Source organism: Ursus arctos, unplaced genomic scaffold (genome assembly GCF_023065955.2).
Source record: "Ursus arctos isolate Adak ecotype North America unplaced genomic scaffold, UrsArc2.0 scaffold_5, whole genome shotgun sequence".
NCBI classification, from domain to species: Eukaryota; Metazoa; Chordata; class Mammalia; order Carnivora; family Ursidae; genus Ursus; species Ursus arctos.
The window spans coordinates 29,939,999-29,960,578 of NW_026623067.1; the positions used below are offsets into that span (position 1 = coordinate 29,939,999).

The 20,580-nt window shown below is 36.8% G+C and overlaps 1 protein-coding gene across 12 annotated transcripts in view; it reads left to right on the forward strand.

The window, feature by feature from the left end:
* CDC42SE2 (CDC42 small effector 2) overlaps positions 1 to 20,580 on the forward strand; it is a 108,620-nt gene that overhangs the window by 53,825 nt on the left and 34,215 nt on the right. For all 12 annotated transcript variants that reach the window (XM_044387369.3, XM_057307403.1, XM_026507892.4 and 9 more), the window contains one exon: positions 18,750 to 19,079. In XM_044387369.3, coding sequence (XP_044243304.1) covers positions 19,026 to 19,079 — 54 coding nt within the window. In that variant the 5' untranslated portion in view covers positions 18,750 to 19,025. The remainder of the gene's footprint in view (positions 1 to 18,749; positions 19,080 to 20,580) is intronic.

Genomic DNA, 20,580 nt, shown 5'->3' on the forward strand with positions numbered 1-20,580 from the left:
TGACTGAGTAGTAGGGTAGGAGAGCTCCCCCTTCTGGTGTCCCAGCTCTTCATCCAGTTTTATAGTCACTCGGTGTGCATTTCTGGGTTGTCCAGCTCAGGCACTCTGCTTCAGATGATAAGTTTTTTAGTGTTTGTCTTTATTTTACAGTAGTTTTCTGATCCAGTTGTCTCTTTATTTTGGTTAGTAAGGTAATGATCTCCTGGGGTGGGTGTTGGGGAGCTATTACCTGCTGAATCTAATAATATTTAGTGGGAATGGCTAACAGCCACATCTTAGTTTGTGTCAGTCCAGGTAATTTTAAGGAGTGGGAGGGCTTGAGTTTCAGCTCAAATAGCCGTCTGGTACCACCAAATTGCTCCTAAGTTTTCCTGTTGGCTGCCACTGCATCAGGCAACTGGGTTATTTTTTAAACTCTTAGAAGTAAGTAGTAATACTTACTGGAGATAAATACATATTACTTAATAGAAATAAATAATACCCGAAGACGTAATGTCCTTAAGATTTTAATTCACCACCAGATTTGTAGGGTTTTGGTGGTGTGTGGGGGGACTTGACTGAATGGAACCCCAAAGTGAATTGCATCATCAATAGACAAATGAAATAGAGGGCGACCTTATAGTTTTGTGCATACTACATATTATATTTAACCTGTTAGTCATACATTTTTTGAAGTGTTCAAATCTATTTTAATTACTCTGTTGAATATTACTATGTTGCTGGGGCTTCGTACATGGTTATTGCTCAAAAATATCTGCCAAGAGGTTTGGATGCATATTATGGGGCTTTGTTTATTTTGTTCTGAAAGTAAAGTATGCAAAGTAAAAATACCTGTTAAATGCATGTACACATACATACATATGTACATACCTGTATACTGAAATCCTACATTCAAAAATATATTCTGAGATTGTTTTCTTTTTTTAAATTGAAGTGCAGTTAACACACCATATTGTATTAGTTTCTTACGTACAACATAGTGATTCAACATTTTATATACATTCGGAAGTGATCAGAGATAAATTTAACTACCATCTGTCCCATACAGAGTTGCTACATATTAGTAACTATATTCTCTGTGCTGTACATTGTATACCTGTAGTTTGTACCTTTTAATCCCCTTCCCTTATTTTACCTATTTCCTTACTCCTCTCCCCTCTAGGAAACACCAGATTGTTCTCTATTTCCGAGTCTGTTTCTGTTTTGTTACATTTATTCATTCGTTTTTTTTTAGATTCTATATAAAAGTGAAGTCATAGGGTATTGTCCTTTCCAATCTGACTTACTCTTCACTAAGGATTTTTCTCTAGGTCCATCCATATTGTTGCAAATGGAAAGATTTCATGCTTTTTTATGGCTAATATGCGCGCACGCGTGTGTGTATACAGTACATAATCTTTATCCTTTCATATTTTGATGGACATTTAGATTGCTTCCATATCTTGGATATTGTAAATAATGCTGGAGTAAACATAGGGGTTCATATATTGGCCTGAATTAGTATTTTCCTTTTCTTGGTATAAATACTCTGAAGTAGAAGTGATGGATTGTATGAGAGTTCTATTTCCAATTTTTTGAGGAATCATTATACTGTTTTCATAGTGGCTGTACCATTTTGTATTCCCTCCAGGAGCACATGAGGGTTCTCTTTCTTCCACATCTCGGCCAGCCCTTCTTTCTTGTGTTTGATACTAGCCATTCTAAGAGGTGTGAGATGAGATCTCATCGTGGTTTTGGTTTGCATTTTGCTGATGGTTACTGATATTGAGCACCTATTCTTGTGCCTGTTGGCCATCTGTATATCTTTGGAGAAGTAGCTATTCAGATCATCTATTTTTAATAGATTTTTTTGTATACTAAGTTGAGTTCTTTCTGTATTTATACTAACCCCTTATTGGATATATCTTTTGCAAGTGTCTTCTCTTACTCAGTAGGTTGCCTTTTGTTATGTTATGGTTTCCTTTGCTGTACAAAAGCTTTTTAGTTTTAGGTAGTCCTGTTTGTTTATTTTTGCATCAGTTGCCCTTGCCTGGTGAGACAGATCCAGAAAAATATTGTTCAGACTGATGTCCAAGAGCTTACTGTCTGTGTTTTCTCACAGGGATTTTACAGTTTCCAGTCTTACTTTTAAGTCGTTCATCCATTTTGAGATTACTTTTGTATATGGTGTAAGAAAGTGGTCCACTTCCCTGGGTGGCTGGCTGGCTCAATTAATGTAGCATATGTTTTTGTACCTCAGGGTTGTGAGTTTGAGCCCTGCATTCCGTACGGAAATTACTTAGTTTAAAAAAAAAAAAAGTAAAAATATTAAAAAAGAAAAAGGAGACTGGTTAACTTTCATTGTTTTCTTTGTAATTGTCCATTTCCCCAGCACCATTTATTCAAGAGATTGTGTCTTTCCCATTGTACGTTCTTGCCTCCCTTGACAAAAATTCATTTACTTTATATGTGTGGGTTTATTTCAAGACTCTATTATCTTCCATTGATCTGTGTGTCCTTTTGTGTTGGTACCATACTGTTTTGATTTCTGTAGCTTTGTAGTATAGTTTGAAATCAGGGCTCATGATACATCCAGCTTTGTTCTTTCTGCACACTGCTTTGGCTACTTGGGTTCTTTCATCATTCCATCTGAATTTCAAGATGCTTTCTTCTAGTTCTGTGAAAAATGCCATTGGTATTTTGATATGGATTGCATTGAATCTATATATTTCTTTGGGTAGTATGGACATTTAAACAATTTTAATATGCTACCCATGAGCACAGAATAGCTTCCCGTTTATGTCTTTTTCAGTTTCTTTTGTCTTTATCTTACAGTTTTCAGAGTACAGATCTTTTTTACCTCCTTGGTTAAATTTATTTGTAGGTATTCTTATAAATGGGATTGTTTTCTTAATGTCTCTGATAGTTCATTATTAGTGAACAGAAATGCAACAGATTTGTGTACATTAATTTTGTCACTTGCAACTTTATTGAATTTATTATTTCTAATAGTTTTTTGGTAGAATCTTTAGGGTTTTCTGTATATAATATGTCATGTGCCAATAGTGAAAGTTTTACTTCTTTTTTTATTTGGATGCCATTGATTGATTGATTTTTCTCATCTGATTGCTATGGCTAGGATTTCCAATATTGTGTTAAATAAAGTAGTCAAAGTGGGCACCTTTGTCTTGTTTCTGATTTTAGAGGAAAAGCTTTCAGCTTTTTACCTTGAGTATGATGTTAATTGTGGGTTTGTCGTATATGGCCTTTATTAAGTTGAGGTATGTTCCTCTGTATCCACTTTGTTGAAAGTTTTTATCATAAATGGTGGTTGAATTTTATCAAATGTGTTTTTCTGCATCTGTTGAAGATAATAACATGATTTTTATCCTTTTTTGTTTATGTGGTTTAACATGTTGATGAATTTGAGGATATTGAACCATCCTTGTATCCCTGGAATAAATCCCACTTGATCAGTGTGTGATCCTTCCAATGTATCATAGAATTTGGTTCACTGATGTTCTGTCGAGGATTTTTACATCAGTGTTCTTTGGGAATATTGGACTGTAATTTTGTTCTATGGTGTTTTTTGTCTCATTTTGGTATCATGGTAATGCTGGCCATATAGAATGAGTTTTGGAGTATTGTATATTTTTCAGCTTTTGGAATAGTTTGAGAAGAACAGGTATTAACTCTTGTTTAAATGTTTCATATAATTCAACTGTGAAGCTCTCTGGTCTTGGACTTTTGTTGGGAGTTATTTAATTACTCATTCAGTCTTCTTCATAGTAATGGGTCTGTTCACATTTTGTCCTGAGGCAGACTTTTTTTTAAGTTTTATTTATTTGAGACAAAGAGAGCAAGCTCATGCACAAGACCAGTGTGGGGAGGGCAGAGGTAGAAAGAGGGAGAGAATCCTCAAGCAGACTGCCTGCTGAGCATCAAACCCGACGCAGGGCTCAATCTCAGGACGCTAAGATCATGATCCGAAGTGAAATCAAGAGTCAGACACCTAGCCGGCTAGGTGCCCCTCCTTGAGTCAGTCTTGGCAGATTTTATGTTTCTGGGAATTTATCCATTTTTTCTTGGTGGTTTGTTTGTGCATAAAATTGTTCAGAGTAGTCTCATATCCTTTGTTTTTGTGTGGTATAGATTGTAATTTCTCCTCCTCCTCATTTTATTTGAGCTCTTCCTGCTTTTCTCGATGAGTCTGTCTACAGGTTTATCAGTTTTGTTTATCTTTTCATAGAACCAGCTCTTAGTTTGATTGATCTTTCCTTTTGTTTTTTAATATCAATTTCATTTGTTTTTGCTCTAATCTTTATCATTTCCTTCCCTCTGCTAACCTTGGGTTTTGTTCTTTTTTTATTTGCATTAGGTGTAAGGTTAGATTGTTCTAGGTTTTTCTTATTTCTTGAGGTAGGCCTGTATTGCTATACATTTCCCTGTTAGAGCTGTTTTCACTGTGTCCCAAAGATTTTGGACCATTATGTTCATTTTCACTGTCTCCATGTAGTTTTTTATTTCCTCTTTGATTTTTTTTCTTGACCTTTTGGTTGTCTAGTAGCATGTTGTTTAGCCTCCTTGTGTTTTTTTCCATTTTTTTCTTTGCTTTATGGTGGTGGTCGAAACTGAACTCAAAATATTTTCAAGGCATGCTTGTATACGTTTACTTTTATACCAGTGGGATTTTTTTCTTCCATAATTTTCTTGTTTGAAATTGTAGTCTTGTCTTTTCTCTTTAAAGAATTCCCTCTAAGATTTTTTTGTAAGGCTGGTTTGGGATTGATGAACTTTTTTAGCTCTTGATTGTCTGGGTGAATACTTCTCTCTCTCTCAGTTCTGAGTGGTAACTTTGCTGTGTAGGGTATTCTTGATTTTAAGTTTTTTCCTTTCAACACTTTGAATATCTGTGCTTCTTTCTGGCTTGTAAAGTTTCTGCTGAAAAATCAGTTTACAGTCTTATGTGGCTTTCCTTGTATGTGACTAGTTTTTGTTTTGTTTTTTTCTTTTGCTGCTTTGAAGATTCTTTATCTCTAACTGCTCAGACTCTGATTACAGTGTGTCTTGGTGTGGGTGTCTTTGGGTGTATGTTCTTTGGGACTCTTTGCTTCTCAGACTTGGATGTCATTTTCTTTCCTCCGGGAGGTTTTCAGCTATTTCCTTCAAATAGGTTTTCTGTCCCTTACTCTTTGTTTGCTCCTTTTTGGACCCTGATAATGTGAACATTAGTATGCTTGATGCCCTAGTGGTGCTTTAAAGTACCTTCCTTTTTTGGATTTTTTTTTCTTCTTTTGCTGTGCTTTTTTTTTTTTTAAGATTAAAGAAAAAATTATTAGAGAGTGGGTGGAGGGTCAGAGGGAAAGGGAGAAGCAGACTCCCCACTGAGCAGGGAGCCTGATGCGTGGGCCTCTATCTCAGGACCTTGGAATCAAGACCCGAGCTGAAGACAGATGCTTTACCATCCAGGCGCCCCTCTTTCTGCTGTTTTCATTGGGTTACCACTATACTGTCTTCCAGATTGCTGATCTGCTGTTCTGCATCGTTCAGTCTGCTGTTGATTCCTCTACTGTATTTTACATTTTAGTTACTGTATTCTTCAGCTTTAATTTTTTTTTTCCTCAAGTATTTTCCATGACTTTTTTTTTTTTTTACTGTGTTTATTCTTTTCTTGAGTTTGGTTAGCATCTTTGGTTAGTTACTTGCAACTCTTTATCTGGTAGATTGCTTATCTCTGTTTCATTTTCTGCTTGTTTTCTGAGGTTTTGTCTTGTTCTTTCCTTTGGAACGTACTCCCCCTGCCTCCTCATTTGCTTTAGTCTCTGCTTCTTTCTGTTAATTAGGTAGGTCAGTTATATCTGACCTACCTGGTCCTTAAGGAGTGTCTTCATGCAAAAGATGTTCTGTGGGGCCCTGTAACACAAATTCCCCTGGTCACCTGAGTCACGTGCTCCAGGAATGTTCCCTGTGTGGTTTGCATTTACCCTACTGTTGTGGATGGGTCGTGATTGATGTGGACTTGCCGGTGTGCAGGACTTTCCCCTGCTTTGTTTGTCTGTTGAGGTGTAGCCACTAACTGCTGCATTCACGATGGTAAACAAGGCTGGCCTACGTCTTATCTGGCGGAGAGGCCCAGTCATGACTGCTGTAGGTGCACTGATATACATGGTTGGCCCACAGTGCGGCTGACTATAACGGCATGCTGCAACACCTGGGGTTTGCTGGTCTTTTGGGCAGCTTGCTATGAGGTATGGTTGTCTTTGTTATGGGAGTTCTAGTATGTGGGACTCGTCCCCCAGGGAGGGGTGTTTAGGAGGGCTCAGGACCAGCCAAGGCCACTTGTCAGTTGTGGTGAGGGTGAGAGGGTTGCTGTTTGGGAAGGACTGCCAAGCTGTACGGGTGGGTTGGGTGAGGCAAATACACAGGGCAATGTTGGAGCAGGGTTAGTGGTGCTACCGCAGTAGATGGAGAATATCAGAAATGGTGCTCACAGGCCAGTCAGGTAGAGGAGGGGAAGAAAAGGGACACCTGCAAGCACTTTGCTCCCTGGAGAACATGCCAACAGATTGCTGCCCGTCTTTTACTAAAATTCGTCGTGAATTTCCTTCACATGTAACCCAGGCACAGCTGCCTCTGTGCTGGGACTCAGAAACATTGAGATGAAGCGTGCCCTTTAAGAGCAGAGTCTTGGTTTCCTGCTGCCTTCTGGCTCTCTTGAATGTAAAGCCCATTGGTTTTCAAAGCCAGACATTGTAGGTGTGTGTCTTTCCAGCGCAGGACCCCCAGACTGTGGAGTACCATGTAGGTTTCAGTGATGGCTTCTACAGTTGTGATATTCCTGCTATGGGTCACTATGCCTGGGGTGTGGGTCCTGACTAAACTGCCTGTCTGCCTCTTCTTCCCTCTCACTATGGCTTTTTATTTATTTTTTTAATATCGCATGATCCATTGGGCTAGTCTTGAGTTAAGTGTCAAAGATAGATGTTATATATGTATTTGTGGGTTTTGGTGTTTCCCTGAGAGAAGGTGAGCTCTGGATCTCTCCCCTATTACACTTTTTTTTTAAATTTTTTATTATATTATCTTAGTCACCATACAGTACATCCCCGGTTTCCGATATAAAGTTTGATGATTCATTAGTTGCGTCCCTATTACACTTTCTTGATCCCATCTTCTGAAGTTTGTTTCTGTTATCCAGATAAGAGAGGTGGTATTAGAAGGTTATTGATTATGTGATTGGAGTAAAGAAATTTCCTCTCTGATACACTGCACTTAAAGTTTAATAAAGCAGTAGAAGACTTCATTGATAATATGACAGTACAGGTATTTTATAATTTCTTTGTGTTAAGTATTCTTTGTGTTGTACTCAAATTGAACTTGTTTGACTGTTATCTTTGAGATTATCATACTGTAAGATAATCTATTCTAAAATATTTTTTTTATATTTTTACATGTAAAGTGTCAACACTATTTATAGAAATATATTAAATTTCTTTCTGGGGTTAGAAGATAAAAGGTGATGGGGTGGGTACCTGGGTAGCTCAGTCGTTAAGCGTCTGCCTTCAGCTCAGGGCATGATCCCGGCGTTATGGGATCGAGCCCCATGTCAGGCTCCTCCGCTATGAGCCTGCTTCTTCCTCTCCCACTCCCCCTGCTTGTGTTCCCTCTCTCGCTGGCTGTCTCTATCTCTGTCAAATAAATAAAATCTTGAAAAGAAAAAAGAAGATAAAAGATGATAGAAAAGTATTTTTCCTTATAATATTTTATCTATGCAACCAAAAAGGACAATAGCTTTTAACCACAGACTAGAATCCCACAGATACATTTTTATCATTTAATGTGAATTCTAACTTAATTTTTCTTGATTTTAGTAAAACATATACCTTATTCTTGTAAAGTTCATGTGTGGGTAAAGAAAGAGAATAGCAGATTAATTTTTGGGAATGTCCTTTAACTTTTGGGAATGTCATTTCATCATGTTTTAAAAGTTATTACATAAATGCACTTAGGGTGTTCATAAGAAGAGCTTTTTAAAGATAAAGATAACAGTAGGTTTTCTCCTTTGCCAACTCGGGTATTATTTTAGTATGCCAGAGACATTAAGTTTTAATGAACTTAATCTTTAATCTGCCTATATTTTACTAAAGAGTTTAGTGATTTTTCTTTTGGAAAAATACAGATTCATTCTGACTGTGGGCAGCGTATTATATTGCTTTTCTGTGTTCCTGAGAACACAGGTCAAGATACCATATGTTCTGATGTGCAGTTGATGGCATTGACTTAATTTTGATTCTTCTCATTTCCTCTGTAAAATTAGCAAAGGATTTCAGTATGATATTTTCTAGAACTTTTTTTTTTTAAACCTGTGGAAACAGTTCTGTAGATCTGTAGATTTAAAAAAAAAAAAATCTCTTTGGTAAGGGTGAGAAAGATCAGCTTTTTGTGTAAATTTTATCTTCTTGGTACCAGAAGCAGTAGTTCAGTTACACATTATTTATTTTGTAAGGATTCATGTGGTTTTTATTTGTACTAAGTTTGATATATCTTTATTGTTTTTCTTTGTGATAAAGCTAATGCTATATATTTTTAAAGCTTTTCGATTTTCCTGGCTTCCTGCTCCACCTCTGTAGAACTTCATATAGGGCATACTTCCCTACACTAGTTTGCTCTTCTCTTTTCCTAAGAAGAGGAGAACCTATTCATCCTTAGTGACAACCATATAGAGACCTAAGTACCTTTTGAAAAAATAATAATTAATGATTAGTTTCACTGAGAGCTGTAAATAAATTGTAGTCTGGTTCGTCTTTAGTAGTGAGCATACCTTGCAGGTGTTGTCATTGTTGATCTTTACTAATGATGTGAAATATATAAGTAAACGTGATGTGTATAGCTTTTTTGTTTGTGCTCATAACTTCCATCTGGAACTTAAAAGATAGTATGTACATACGTAATTCTTAGAAAATTTTTTTCTTTAGGTATTATTGGTCTCTTTAACAAGAAAATCTTTGAACCATTTTAAACTTATAGGATGTACTATGGTGCTAGACCTTCTGTTGATACTGTTTGATGTTTGATTTGAGAGGAAACTTTGATAACCTAATAACATGAGTCAGCTCTTACCTTGTGCCAAATATGCTGTTAATCACTTTGATAATACAATTTGATGTTAATTTTTATGGCTGTGTTGGGGTGGAGAAATTTAAAACAGCTCAGAGAGCTCTTAAAGAAGTATGACAGAGTTCTCTTGTCATAGCAGATGAATCTTGTAAAAGTTTGTCCCAGCCAAAGAATCATTGAGAGCTAAGAATACCTCATTTATTTAGGGAAAATACCAAGTTAACAGAAAGTCCTCGAGCAATTCTCACAAAGCAAGTAGGAATCAAATATAAATCACAGTGATCTTTTCTTTCTGGGATGAATCTGGAATCAAAGCTTGGTGTCTGCCTTACCTAGTTCTACACCCAGATAAATGACCGATGTTTGTGCTCATTTGACTTTCACCTCCTCAGGGGATTGATAGGAGATTCCATGCCTGACTAAGAAGCCTGAATTATGCATACTTTTCATACTTCAAGCCTTTTAATTACCTTCCTTCAGCATTGCTTTTGCAAAACAGATTTGGCAGCCAGTTCAGTCAGTAACTGGGTACTGAACAAGCATTCCGTTCTGAACGTTTAAATCTCTGATACCAAGGCCTTTTATACCAAGAAGAGAAAACTTAACTAAATACAATTTATTATATGAATGTGTTTTTAAATAATTAATAACCAATAGTTGAAGTTAGATTTACTTATTTAAACTATATACTGAATATCCTTTATATTGTTAATCTTAGTGTATGACATAGACATACAAATAATACACACATTTAAATTTGCTTTTGTGGAAAATATGTCATTGCTGTCAAAGGGATTAATTTAATTGGCATAAGTAAGTTTTGTTTTTCTTTACCTTAATACTGGTCCTGCTTCATTTTCCCTGTTAAATATAAATGAGAATAAATAGACTCATGTATTTTTGTGTGTATGCTACGCCACAATCTAAGAAGGGAGATTGACTAGATGAATTGTTGTCCACCTGCGTACATAAGCATCAAGGAAGTTTTTCTCTGCTCAGTTTTCTGGGTGGAGAGAAAAAAATGATGTAGTAATGGTGATGATGATTGTAACACAGTAAAAACAATACCATTTATTTATTATTTAAACTCATTGTTTGCCACCCTCTGTACTTTTAGCAAGTTTACCTATCTAACCCTCACGTAAACCTTTTAGATAGATAAAATGGAACAGAAAACTGAGACACACACAAGTATCTTTCACAAGATGAGGCAGCTAGTAGATGGAGGAATCCAGGATTTAAACTTAAGCTGTCTAGTTTCAGATTCTAAGTTTCACCCACTGTATCTATTTTTCCAAGCTGCACTGCCACAGAAATGTGCAGTATGAATGTGTAGCATCCGTGTGGTATGTGGAATTAAAACTTAAACTTGATTTTGTAAACTTCACCTTGTGGGTGTCTAAGTATTAGGAAATGCAACTGCTTTGTAGGGATTCTTCCTCAGCCAAGGAGTACTAGACTTTCACAGGAAAAACAACCTCCCAGTGAAGATGTGGTCATAATGTAATTACAAGGAAGTGGTCCAACATGAGGGAGAGCTAGCAGACAACACAAGAAGGCTAATTAGAGGACTAGGAAGTGATTTAACAGAATAATCAGAAAAACACTATAAATTGAGTCAAGTTAAAGTGTCTAAATTTAAAAGATTAAGAAACTGAAGTGAATTTGCAAAAGAACCACATGGAATTTGTTAAAATGAAAAATTTGATTATTGAATTAAAGGTCAATAGTTGGGGGAAAGTATTAATAGTGAAAATTAAATAGCAGTTGAGAAACAGGTGAAAGAATCCTAAATAAATAGAAATATATCTGACGCTAGAGATTCTATGAAATTGGAGTCAAATGGAAAGACAATCTTTAAAGTATCCATAGGGGAAAAAGACCCAAAGTTTACGTAAAGTTCAAAGGACCAAAAGTCAGATCAGCAGTGAACTTCCCATCAGCAACAGTAGATGCCAGAATAATATCTGCAAAGGACTGAAGGGAAAGCACTGTCAACCAAGAATTTCATACTTGGCTGTTAAACTCTCATGCAAGAGTAAGGGCACAATATAGAAGTTGTGTTAACAGTGTATCTGTATAAAGGTTAGATGGGAGAATTCTGTTTTGGCAGTTCTTTTATAAGTAAATTGTTTCAAAATTGAAATTAAAAAAACCCTCACTGTTTTAGAGAAACAACTGGAAGCTTACCACTTACAGATAATCATTAACAGCATGTATTATTGAAAAAAGTCATAAAGTATGTACTTTATGAATATGGAAGTTCATCTTTAAAGGAAGGATTGAAAAGGAACAGTGGTTATCAAAGAAATCAGTAAATGTCAGTAACCTTTGATTATCATCATCATTCTGTACTTTCATGTGCCAAGTGTAAGTATTTTGTCTAATTCACACAACAGCCCTATGGTATAGGTACTTAACATTTTTCTGAACTCAAGGACACCATTCTGCTTTTTGAAGGAGCTCATTCAGTCCCTTGCACACCGAGTGAAAAAGAATGAAACCAAGTTATGTCTCTGTGAAATTTGAGAATTCTGAGTAAAGAGAAAATCTTTAAACCTTTGAGAGAAGGGAACATTTTTCACCTAGAAAGCAAATTAGAATGTCACCACACTTCTTAGCAGCAACTCTGAAAGGTAGAAGATCGTGAAACAGTACCTCTAAAATCCTGAGGAAAAAGATCTTTAACTTGATCCTCTATACTTAATCAAATGTCAAATGTAGGGATTTAAAACATTTTCCTTCCTATGTACCCTTTCTTAAGAAGCTATCGGACTTGGAAGGGTATAAGTAAATCAGCTGTTTTCACACACAAAAAGCTACTGGAGTGTATGTGATTTTACAAAGTAAGCTGAGGAAGATGAAGGAAAAGGAATATGTAACGACTAGAAATAGGAAAGGAACTGAGGGAATATGCCTAGAGTACAGCTGGTCAGAATTGAAGCAGGAGGCCAGGTTTTGTGAAGAAACAAAAAAAAGTTTTGTTTTTTTTTAATCAATATGTCTACGCGTATGGTTAGGTATTTGGAAATTACAGGTCTTTTACAGCTCTAATTAAAGTACTTTACAGTTCTGATACAGGTACATAGAAAAACTAAGCAAATAAAAAAGCTCAGCACTTATTAACCTCAGGGAAAACAAAACATGATTCAAGAAGGAATAGCTGATTCTAATATGGTACTTGTTTCAGCAGCAGCAGTTATAATAACAGAAACATTGAATGTTGAGTCAATGAAAAATTACAATTAGCTAATGGTAATTGTGACAGGGAGTTTGAGGGTAGGAGATAATGTGGTAAAAAAAAAACCTATCATAATCTATTTTAACAGAAAGTCAATTTAAATGATCTACAAATCGACAGTTTAAGAAGTTGCAATAAGCATCTTCTTTATAAGTACCAGAAGGAAACATGTTGGTAAGTTAGAAATGACTACAACCAACAGATGAAGGGGGATAGGTTAGAGATATGTCTGTCTGACTGGCTGGCTGGCTGTCTTTTTTTTTTTTTTTTTTTTTTTGCCATTTTTGATAGCTTTTTATTACTTGAATTTTAAAAAATCTGTGTGCTTGTATTATTTTGAATAACAGTAAAGATTTGTTGAAATATAAGAAACCATTGTACAGGTATGGTTTTATTCAGAGAACTGCCAGTACTAGGACAGAATTCAAATGTGTGTTCCTTGGTAAACAGTGTGTGGTGGTACCACCCACTAAGAAAGGTAACATTAAACCAGATACGGGGAAAAGAGCAATGAATTCTGTGTTTCAAATAATCAGGTTTCAGGTAAGTAGGAGACTAAATGAGATGTTCATTTGCAGGTATATATAAATGTCTGCCTGGACTCAGGAGAAGAGTTCAGAGTGATAATAAGAGATTTCAGTCCATCACCTAGTACTTTGAGAGGTTGTGTATCACGTACTTTTTACTTCTAATCTAGGCCACTAAAGAAGTGTGTAAGGAGAGGGAATAATGCAATGGAAATGGGAGAAAGAAAAAGAGGGGGTGAGAAAATGAAAAGCAGAAGAAAAGTAGCAGGAAAGGAAAAGGAGAAAGATTATTAAGGAGGGGGAAGGAAAACATGGCAGTCATTCTCATGTAAGAGGGAGAAGAAATGTGAGGAGTAGAGCATGAGAGAGTGATGTTCATGAACATTACTTTCCTTAATGTTGGTATTGCAAAACCCTTGCACATTTGAGCCAAAAAAACCTCCCTTATATCCCTAAACATAATGTATATGTTTAGTGTTAAATACTTAAGTTTTAATTAAGAGGGGAAAATGGAAGATGGGAGGGGGAAAAAGCCTGAGTAGACTATGAAGATGTTACCTAACGAATAAAATATTAGTGATTAATGTTCTGGGTAGTTCAGTCGGTTAAGCATCTGCCTTTGGCTCAGGTCATGATCCTGGGGTCTTGGAATCAATCCCCACGTTTGGCTCGCTGCTCAGCCAGGAGTGTGCTTGTCCCTCTCCATGTGCCTCTCCCCCGGCTCATGCTTGCTCAGGCTCTGTCTCTCATTCTCTCTCAAATAAATAGAATCTTTAAAAAAAAAAAAAATGATGAAGAAAACACATGTAAAGCCTTTACACTGAAAACTATAAATTATTGGGTATATCATGTTAATGAATTAGAATACTCAGTATTTTTAAATGTAATTATCCATTATCCCAATCAGAAGTGTGGGAGGCTTTTTTGTAGAAACTGACACAAACTGAATCTAAATATATATGGAAATGCAAAGAACCTAGACAATCCACAAAAAGGATAACTTGTAAAAGATAAAATCAATAAACCAGACTATCAGAAATCATAAACTATTTGAAAGATTTTTTTTGAAGATTTCATTTATTTGAGAGAGAGAAAGAGAGAGCACGAGCAGAGGGTGGGGCAGAGGAAGAAGCAGACTCCTAGCTGAGCCAGGGAGTCCACGTGGGGCTCGATCCGGGGACTCCGAGATCATGACCTGACCTGAAGGCAGACACCTAACTGACTGAGCCACCTAGGTGCCCCGAAAGATGTTGTTTAAAAAAAGAAAGCCCAGGAAAAGATATTCAGAGTACATATTTTGGACAATGAACTTGATCTAGAATATATAAAGAACACAATTGAATAAGACAACTAAATTAAAAAGTGAGCAAAAGATCTCGATATATGTAACCAAAGAAGATAGACGAATTGCCAGCAAGCTTAAGACTATCATTAGTTATCATCAAAGTGTGAATTAAAACTGCAGCAAGATACTACTTCATACCCACTAGAATGACCAACACTGAGGAGACTGACAATTGTGGGACAATGGGAACTCTTACACATTCCTGCACAGTGCAGAACGGTACAACGAATTTGGAAAACAGGTGAACAGTTTCTTACAAAGTTAAAATTAAACTTAGAGTAAGATCCAGCATTTCTATTCCTAAATGTTTACTCCGTAGAGGTGAAAACTGATAAAAGTGCAGAATGTGAGGAGGAGAGGAGCTGATGGTAGAGAGTACTACTAAGGTTTTTTTACTCATATCGTTCTCTTTAAAAGCCAGGAGACTGAGCTTTTAATTCAGGGAAACTCTGCCAGTTACTAAATGGCCAGATAATTCACTTTAAGCTTTTCTGAAATTTTATGTCTTGTGAATCATTGCGTTTGTGAATACCGTCTGGTGCTAAAGACTAGTCTGACTTCTTATATATGTGTGGAATGTGCTGAGCTGTGTTTCAAGCCAAGTTTAGATGTTGATGTTGTTGCAAAGTGATCCTCCTTTCATTGTCTTAAGATTTTAAAAAGTATAAGTTTTCAAAATGGAGATGTTCTAAGCAACTGTCAGCTCAAGAAATGAAAGTAACTCTAGTTTATATATTACTAGGGAAATTGTTTTGTGATAAATTTAATACTTCTCTCAAGGTGTTCATATATAAATGTTTTAAGTCTGTATACTTTTGAAAAATAATTCTGACGAAGAAGTTTGTTTAGAAAAGCAAGAAGATGGAAACGTATTGGCATGACATTCCAAGGCATGTTTGAGACATTTTTAGGTTTATATATTTACTTAACAAATACGGAGCTGTGGAGTTGTAAACATCTGCTTGGTTTGAAAGTACATTTCACCAGATTAATTATCTAGGTGGAAATAAGCTGTATATCCTGTCGCTCTTATTTCCAAAAATGTGGCACAAATTATTGCACTTTTAAAAATCATTCTTCAACTAAACATGAGGGAGGAGGAAGTCTTGTGAATGCCATTTTCCAAGGTACATTTGAGTGTGAAATTCACAAATTAATGAATAGCTTTACTCTAAATGGGAAGGAGATTTGAATTTGGGAACATGCAGGGTAATAAAATATTATCGATGTATATTAGGAAGTTATTTATTAATTTTAAGTATTAAACAGAAAGAACACTTAGTTAAAAAGAGAAGAAACAGGCACCTGGGTGGCTCAGTCAGTTAAGTGTCTGCCTTCAGCTCAGGTCATGATCTTAGGGTCCTGGGATCAAGTCCCACATCGGGCTCTGCTCAGGGAGCCTGCTTCTCCCTCTCACTCTCCCTCTGTGCTCACCCTCTCTCTGTCTCTCTCTCAAATAAATAAAATTAAAAAGAAGAAATTACACCCCCTAATCCAAAATTAATATTTGAAGATGGTTTCTGGAAAACATAATTTCCAAATAAAAAGGAAATTTGCTTGGCTTTATATGTAGATAAGAAAATAGAATAGAATAAATCAAACGATAGATTTTGTAAACACCAAATTTCAAATCCAATAGATTTGAAGTCTGTGTTGCAACAGTGATGAACATAAAGAATTTTCACTTTCAAAAAAAGATATATTTGTTTTCATAGATAGAATTGGTTAAAAGAGATTCCATTTCACAATGATGTCTTTTTTCATTTAAAATTTTTTTTTATTTGTCGTGAAGTATAGTTGACACAGTTTCTGGCTTGCAGCATAGTGATTCGGCAATTATATTTATTACGAAATGCTCATCTAGAGAGAAGTGTAATTACAATGTGTCACCACACAAAGTTATTACCTCATTATTGACTGTATTCCCTATGTTGTGCTTTTTTTCCATCCTCATGACTTACAGCTGGCACAATGACTTCTTAATGCCCAAGGTCTTTGATCAGGGTGGAATTAAACTTCTTAAATGCAACACTAAAATAATGTTCCTGTTATTGTGAATTTAACCCTTTCCTCTTAGATTCTTTCTAAGAAGGAAGTAAGTGAAACGTAATGTTCTCTTGAGCTCCTTAACCTTCACAGTATTTACCTAGTTCACTGCACAAGTCAGTTACAACACTGCCACTTCTTTGTTTCGAAAGTTTGGGTGAGATGAGGTATCATCCCTGCTTGAAAATAAATCTTCCAGGTTCTGAATTTTAACCATGGCAAGAATGTAAGTTTTCTTCCTTCTCATCTTCCTCCTTGAACATAGGCTTAAATGTTAACCTGTCATTTTCCTATAGTATGTTCAGGGACTTGTCAGAGTCCCAGATTTGTGACATTAAACATACATGCATTTATCTTTACTGAAGATTTTCATCCATACAAATATAAAAAGTACCGTCATTCATGTCTTACCAGGTTTCTCATCATGGCTTTGGAGAACACAAAAGGGAGAAATGTTATTTTACTTAATGTTCAGGGTCTGTGATCCTGTAATGTAGCTGTCTTTTACTGATTTATAGTTGGCATAGCTTATAAATTTATCATATCTTTTTCAGAGATTTATAAATATGTGATATCTGTTTGATTACTTGGGACAAAAATGTTAATACCTCTTTGAGTAATCTTGTTAATGCATCTCTGGTCTTTGATCTTTTCATTTCTGGGATGGCTTTTTTCTTCACTCTATCTGCCACCCTACCATGTCTTTTCTGGGAAATATTTCCTACATTTGTTGACTCTGCTTCTTTCCCATCACTCACTTCTCAACTCACTCTAATCTGATTTCTGTCCACAAAGAAACCGATGTAACCAGGGCCACAAGTATCTTCTGCCCATTTTGATGGACAGTTCTTTGTCTTTGCTAAGTCCTCAGCAGTTAATACTGTTACCAAATTCCTCCTTGAAACAGGCTCCAGTGACAGCACATTAACTGGTTTTCCTCCTCTCTCTCTTTGTGGTAATACCCAAATATTCTTTGAGTATTAGAAAAGTAGACTTTTCTTCCTCTACCCATAGTTAAATGATACTATTACTTAGAGTTCTCTATTAGACCCTCTTTGCTTTTCATGATGCAGCTTTCTTTAGAAATTAGGATTCAGGAGTGCTTGGATGGGGGCGCCTGGGTGGCACAGTTGTTAAGTGTCTGCCTTAGGCTCAGGGCGTGATCCTGGATCCCTGGGATCGAGCCGACATCAGGCTCCTCCGTTGGGAGCCTGCTTCTTCCTCTCCCACTCCCCCTGCTTGTGTTCCCTCTCTCGCTGGCTGTCTCTATCTCTGTCAAATAAATAAATAAAATCTTTAAAAAAATTTAAAAAAAGAGTGCTTGGATGGCTCAGTCAGTTGAGTGTCAGTGAGCTTGGGTTCTCTCTCCCCTTCTCCCCCTCTCGCCTGTTTTCTCTCTCTCTAAAATAAACAAATGTTAAAAAGAAAAAAAAAAATAGGATTCATGGCTTCATTTATGATCTGCTGGTAATTCCAGGACTTTTCCTTGGCTTCAGAACTGTACATCCAGAGGTTTAGTGGACATCTTTACTTGATGATTGTACTAGGCTGCAGGTGATAGAAATCCGCCTCAGTGTAGTTTCAGGCTAAGAGAGAGAAACATAGCCACACAAAACCAAAGCTCAGGTGCGTAGGTCAAACTGGTCTTAGGGATGAGTGGAAGCAGAGATTTATGTCCTCTAGACTTCCTCCTTTCTTTTGTCTGTGCTTGTCAGCATTATTATCTCAGAACAATCATCTACATTTAGTTTGAAATTTACTTGGCTAAGGCCCTTCTTAGAGTCAACAGCTTGGCAGTCACAAAGAAAGGATAGGTTCACTCTTTGCCCAGCCCCACGTAGAAAATTGTCTGATGTGGATTCTGAATGACTCAGCTTGGTTGGCTACCAGTAGGATATAAACTGTTTTTACTGACACTGATTCTGGTGATGGTGGGGTCAGGAATCTAATGTCTTAGTTCACAAAATGAAGCCAAAATTAGATCCTGTCCATCTTTCATGTTCAATTTCAACTTCATTGGAGAAGCTACTAGTTTTATTGATGGTTATCAGTGAGTTACAGCTGCTTAATTATCTAGGAAGAGTTTATTGCTCTACCAGTTACTTTATGGGTTGTCTTTGAGAACAGAGGTTCAGGTGAAGAAACCTGTATGAAAATGATCAGTATTTCTTCTTGGAATCTGAGACTTTTGTATGGCTGTCATGGTGTTCTAGTTAGTGATTTAAAAACATAAACTTATTAGAATAATCCGGTTTTATAGTCATAAAATAGGATGCTCTGTGAAGGCAAGGATTTCTTCCTTCATTGTTATATTCCTAATAACCTGACACTCAAAGTGTTCAGAAAATTTTGTTGAATATCAGTTTATTAAAATTTTGATTTTTTTTCAATGCTTTTTGGGTAAATAGTTTTAATTTTGTCACAGATTTAAAAAATAAGAGCATCTAAGGATAAGTAAAGTAACTTGTTTTCTTCTATTTTTCCTTCTTTATAGATTACCTGTTAGAGCCCTGAGTCAAGACAACAATTTTTATACCTTCCTGGTGGTTGAGAAACGAGTCTCTGTGGAACGAGAAGCAAAGAAAGGAAAACAGATTGACTTTCTTCATTAAATTGACTGTATAAGATACTTGACTTCCAGGAACAAAAAAACAGAATCTTTTTTTGGCATCATTGGACATTCAGCATATCGAGGAGCTTGCTTTCTGAAGCTTCCTGAGCCAAGATTTGAAAACTTCATTGGTGCTCATTTATACCGTGGACTATAAGCATGAGTGAATTCTGGTTGTGTTTCAACTGCTGTATTGCAGAACAGCCTCAGCCTGTAAGTATGAAGTAATATGTGTACGGATTGGGTGGGGTGCTCATTAAACATACCACTGGTTCTCAAGCTGGGAGTCAGGACCCTAGCGGTAATTGCAGGGCAGATCTAAGGAGTGTCAGAAAGTAGTTCATGGAACTCTGAACATCTGGTTAAAAAAAAGAGGAAAAAAAAAAACTTTCTTGAGTAAATACTGTGTGTCAAGAACTGTGCTAGACCATTGTACATGACTGAGGAGGCTGTCTCCTCTACCGAGTACATGGCTGCTAGGGGAACAGTGAGAGGTTGACACCCCAACTTGAGGTAAAACAGTGGAGTCAGCCTTGAAAGTCAGTGGGTAGAATATGTGGCAGCCAGACTGTGCTCACATCCTTCTTGATCTACCACTTCTTTTTCCTCTCAGCAACCATCTGAGGAAGATACCATTACCCTTATTGTTCACCTGGAATACGTATAGTTTTTGCTCAAAGTTCTTATAAATAGTAATTGGTCTTAGGTGACTTTTTGGTGCATGCCCCACTTTTGTGCCTTCTAACCTGTACACTAATATTGCTGCCTTTTCCTCTTCCCATATTGTTGCCTCTTGCCAAATCTTGCCCTCCAAGTCTAATATTCTGTTCATCTTTTAGGATGCCTAGATGACATGTTACTTCTGTGAAGTCTTCAGCTTTTTCCTGACTTAGCCATTACCTCATGTGTATTCCCACTATCTCATTACTTTATTTTTCTATTATAGCCTAGAACTTCTTTATGGTAAATAACTGTTCTATAGTCTCTCCACCACGTTTTTAGTTCTATGGGGGACCATATTTACTTTGTATTTTCAGGATCAAATCTATGACCTTGGAGCATGTAGCTTTACGTGCCAGTTGGTTAGCTGGCTGGCTGGCTGAATAAGTGAATTTATATTGTTTCATTTATGTTTGTAAGAACATAAATGGAAGCATGAGGTGTAATTTTGAAGTCTTCTCGGTCCTTTTTTGAGCCTTTTCCTGGGCATGTGCAATCACTTTCTAATTTTCCTCAGGTATGCAGTGTTTTTTGACTGTTCTAATTTTTCATGTCTGACTCCCAAAGGGGGAAAAAAGTGAAAAAGGGGGTTGGAGGGAGAGAAGAAAGGATGCTGGCTTTTTTTTTTTTTTTTTTTTAAGATTTTATTTATTCGACAGAGACAGAGACAGCCAGCGAGAGAGGGAACACAGGCAGGGGGAGTGGGAGAGGAAGAAGCAGGCTCATAGCGGAGGAGCCTGATGCGGGGCTCGATCCCATAACGCCAGGATCATGCCCTGAGCTGAAGGCAGACTCCTAACCACTGTGCCACCCAGGCGCCCCAGAATGCTGGCTTTTAAATCCCCTACAAGTGACTGAACTAGAGGGGGAAGTGCAAGGGCTGCTCACCTCTTTGCTCCTTGGTGATGAGAAGCAGGTAATTGAAGGAAAGGTTCATTTTTGCCCATCCTGGCTCCAAAGGTGTGTGTAAGCTGCTCTAGGAAACAGCTAGGAG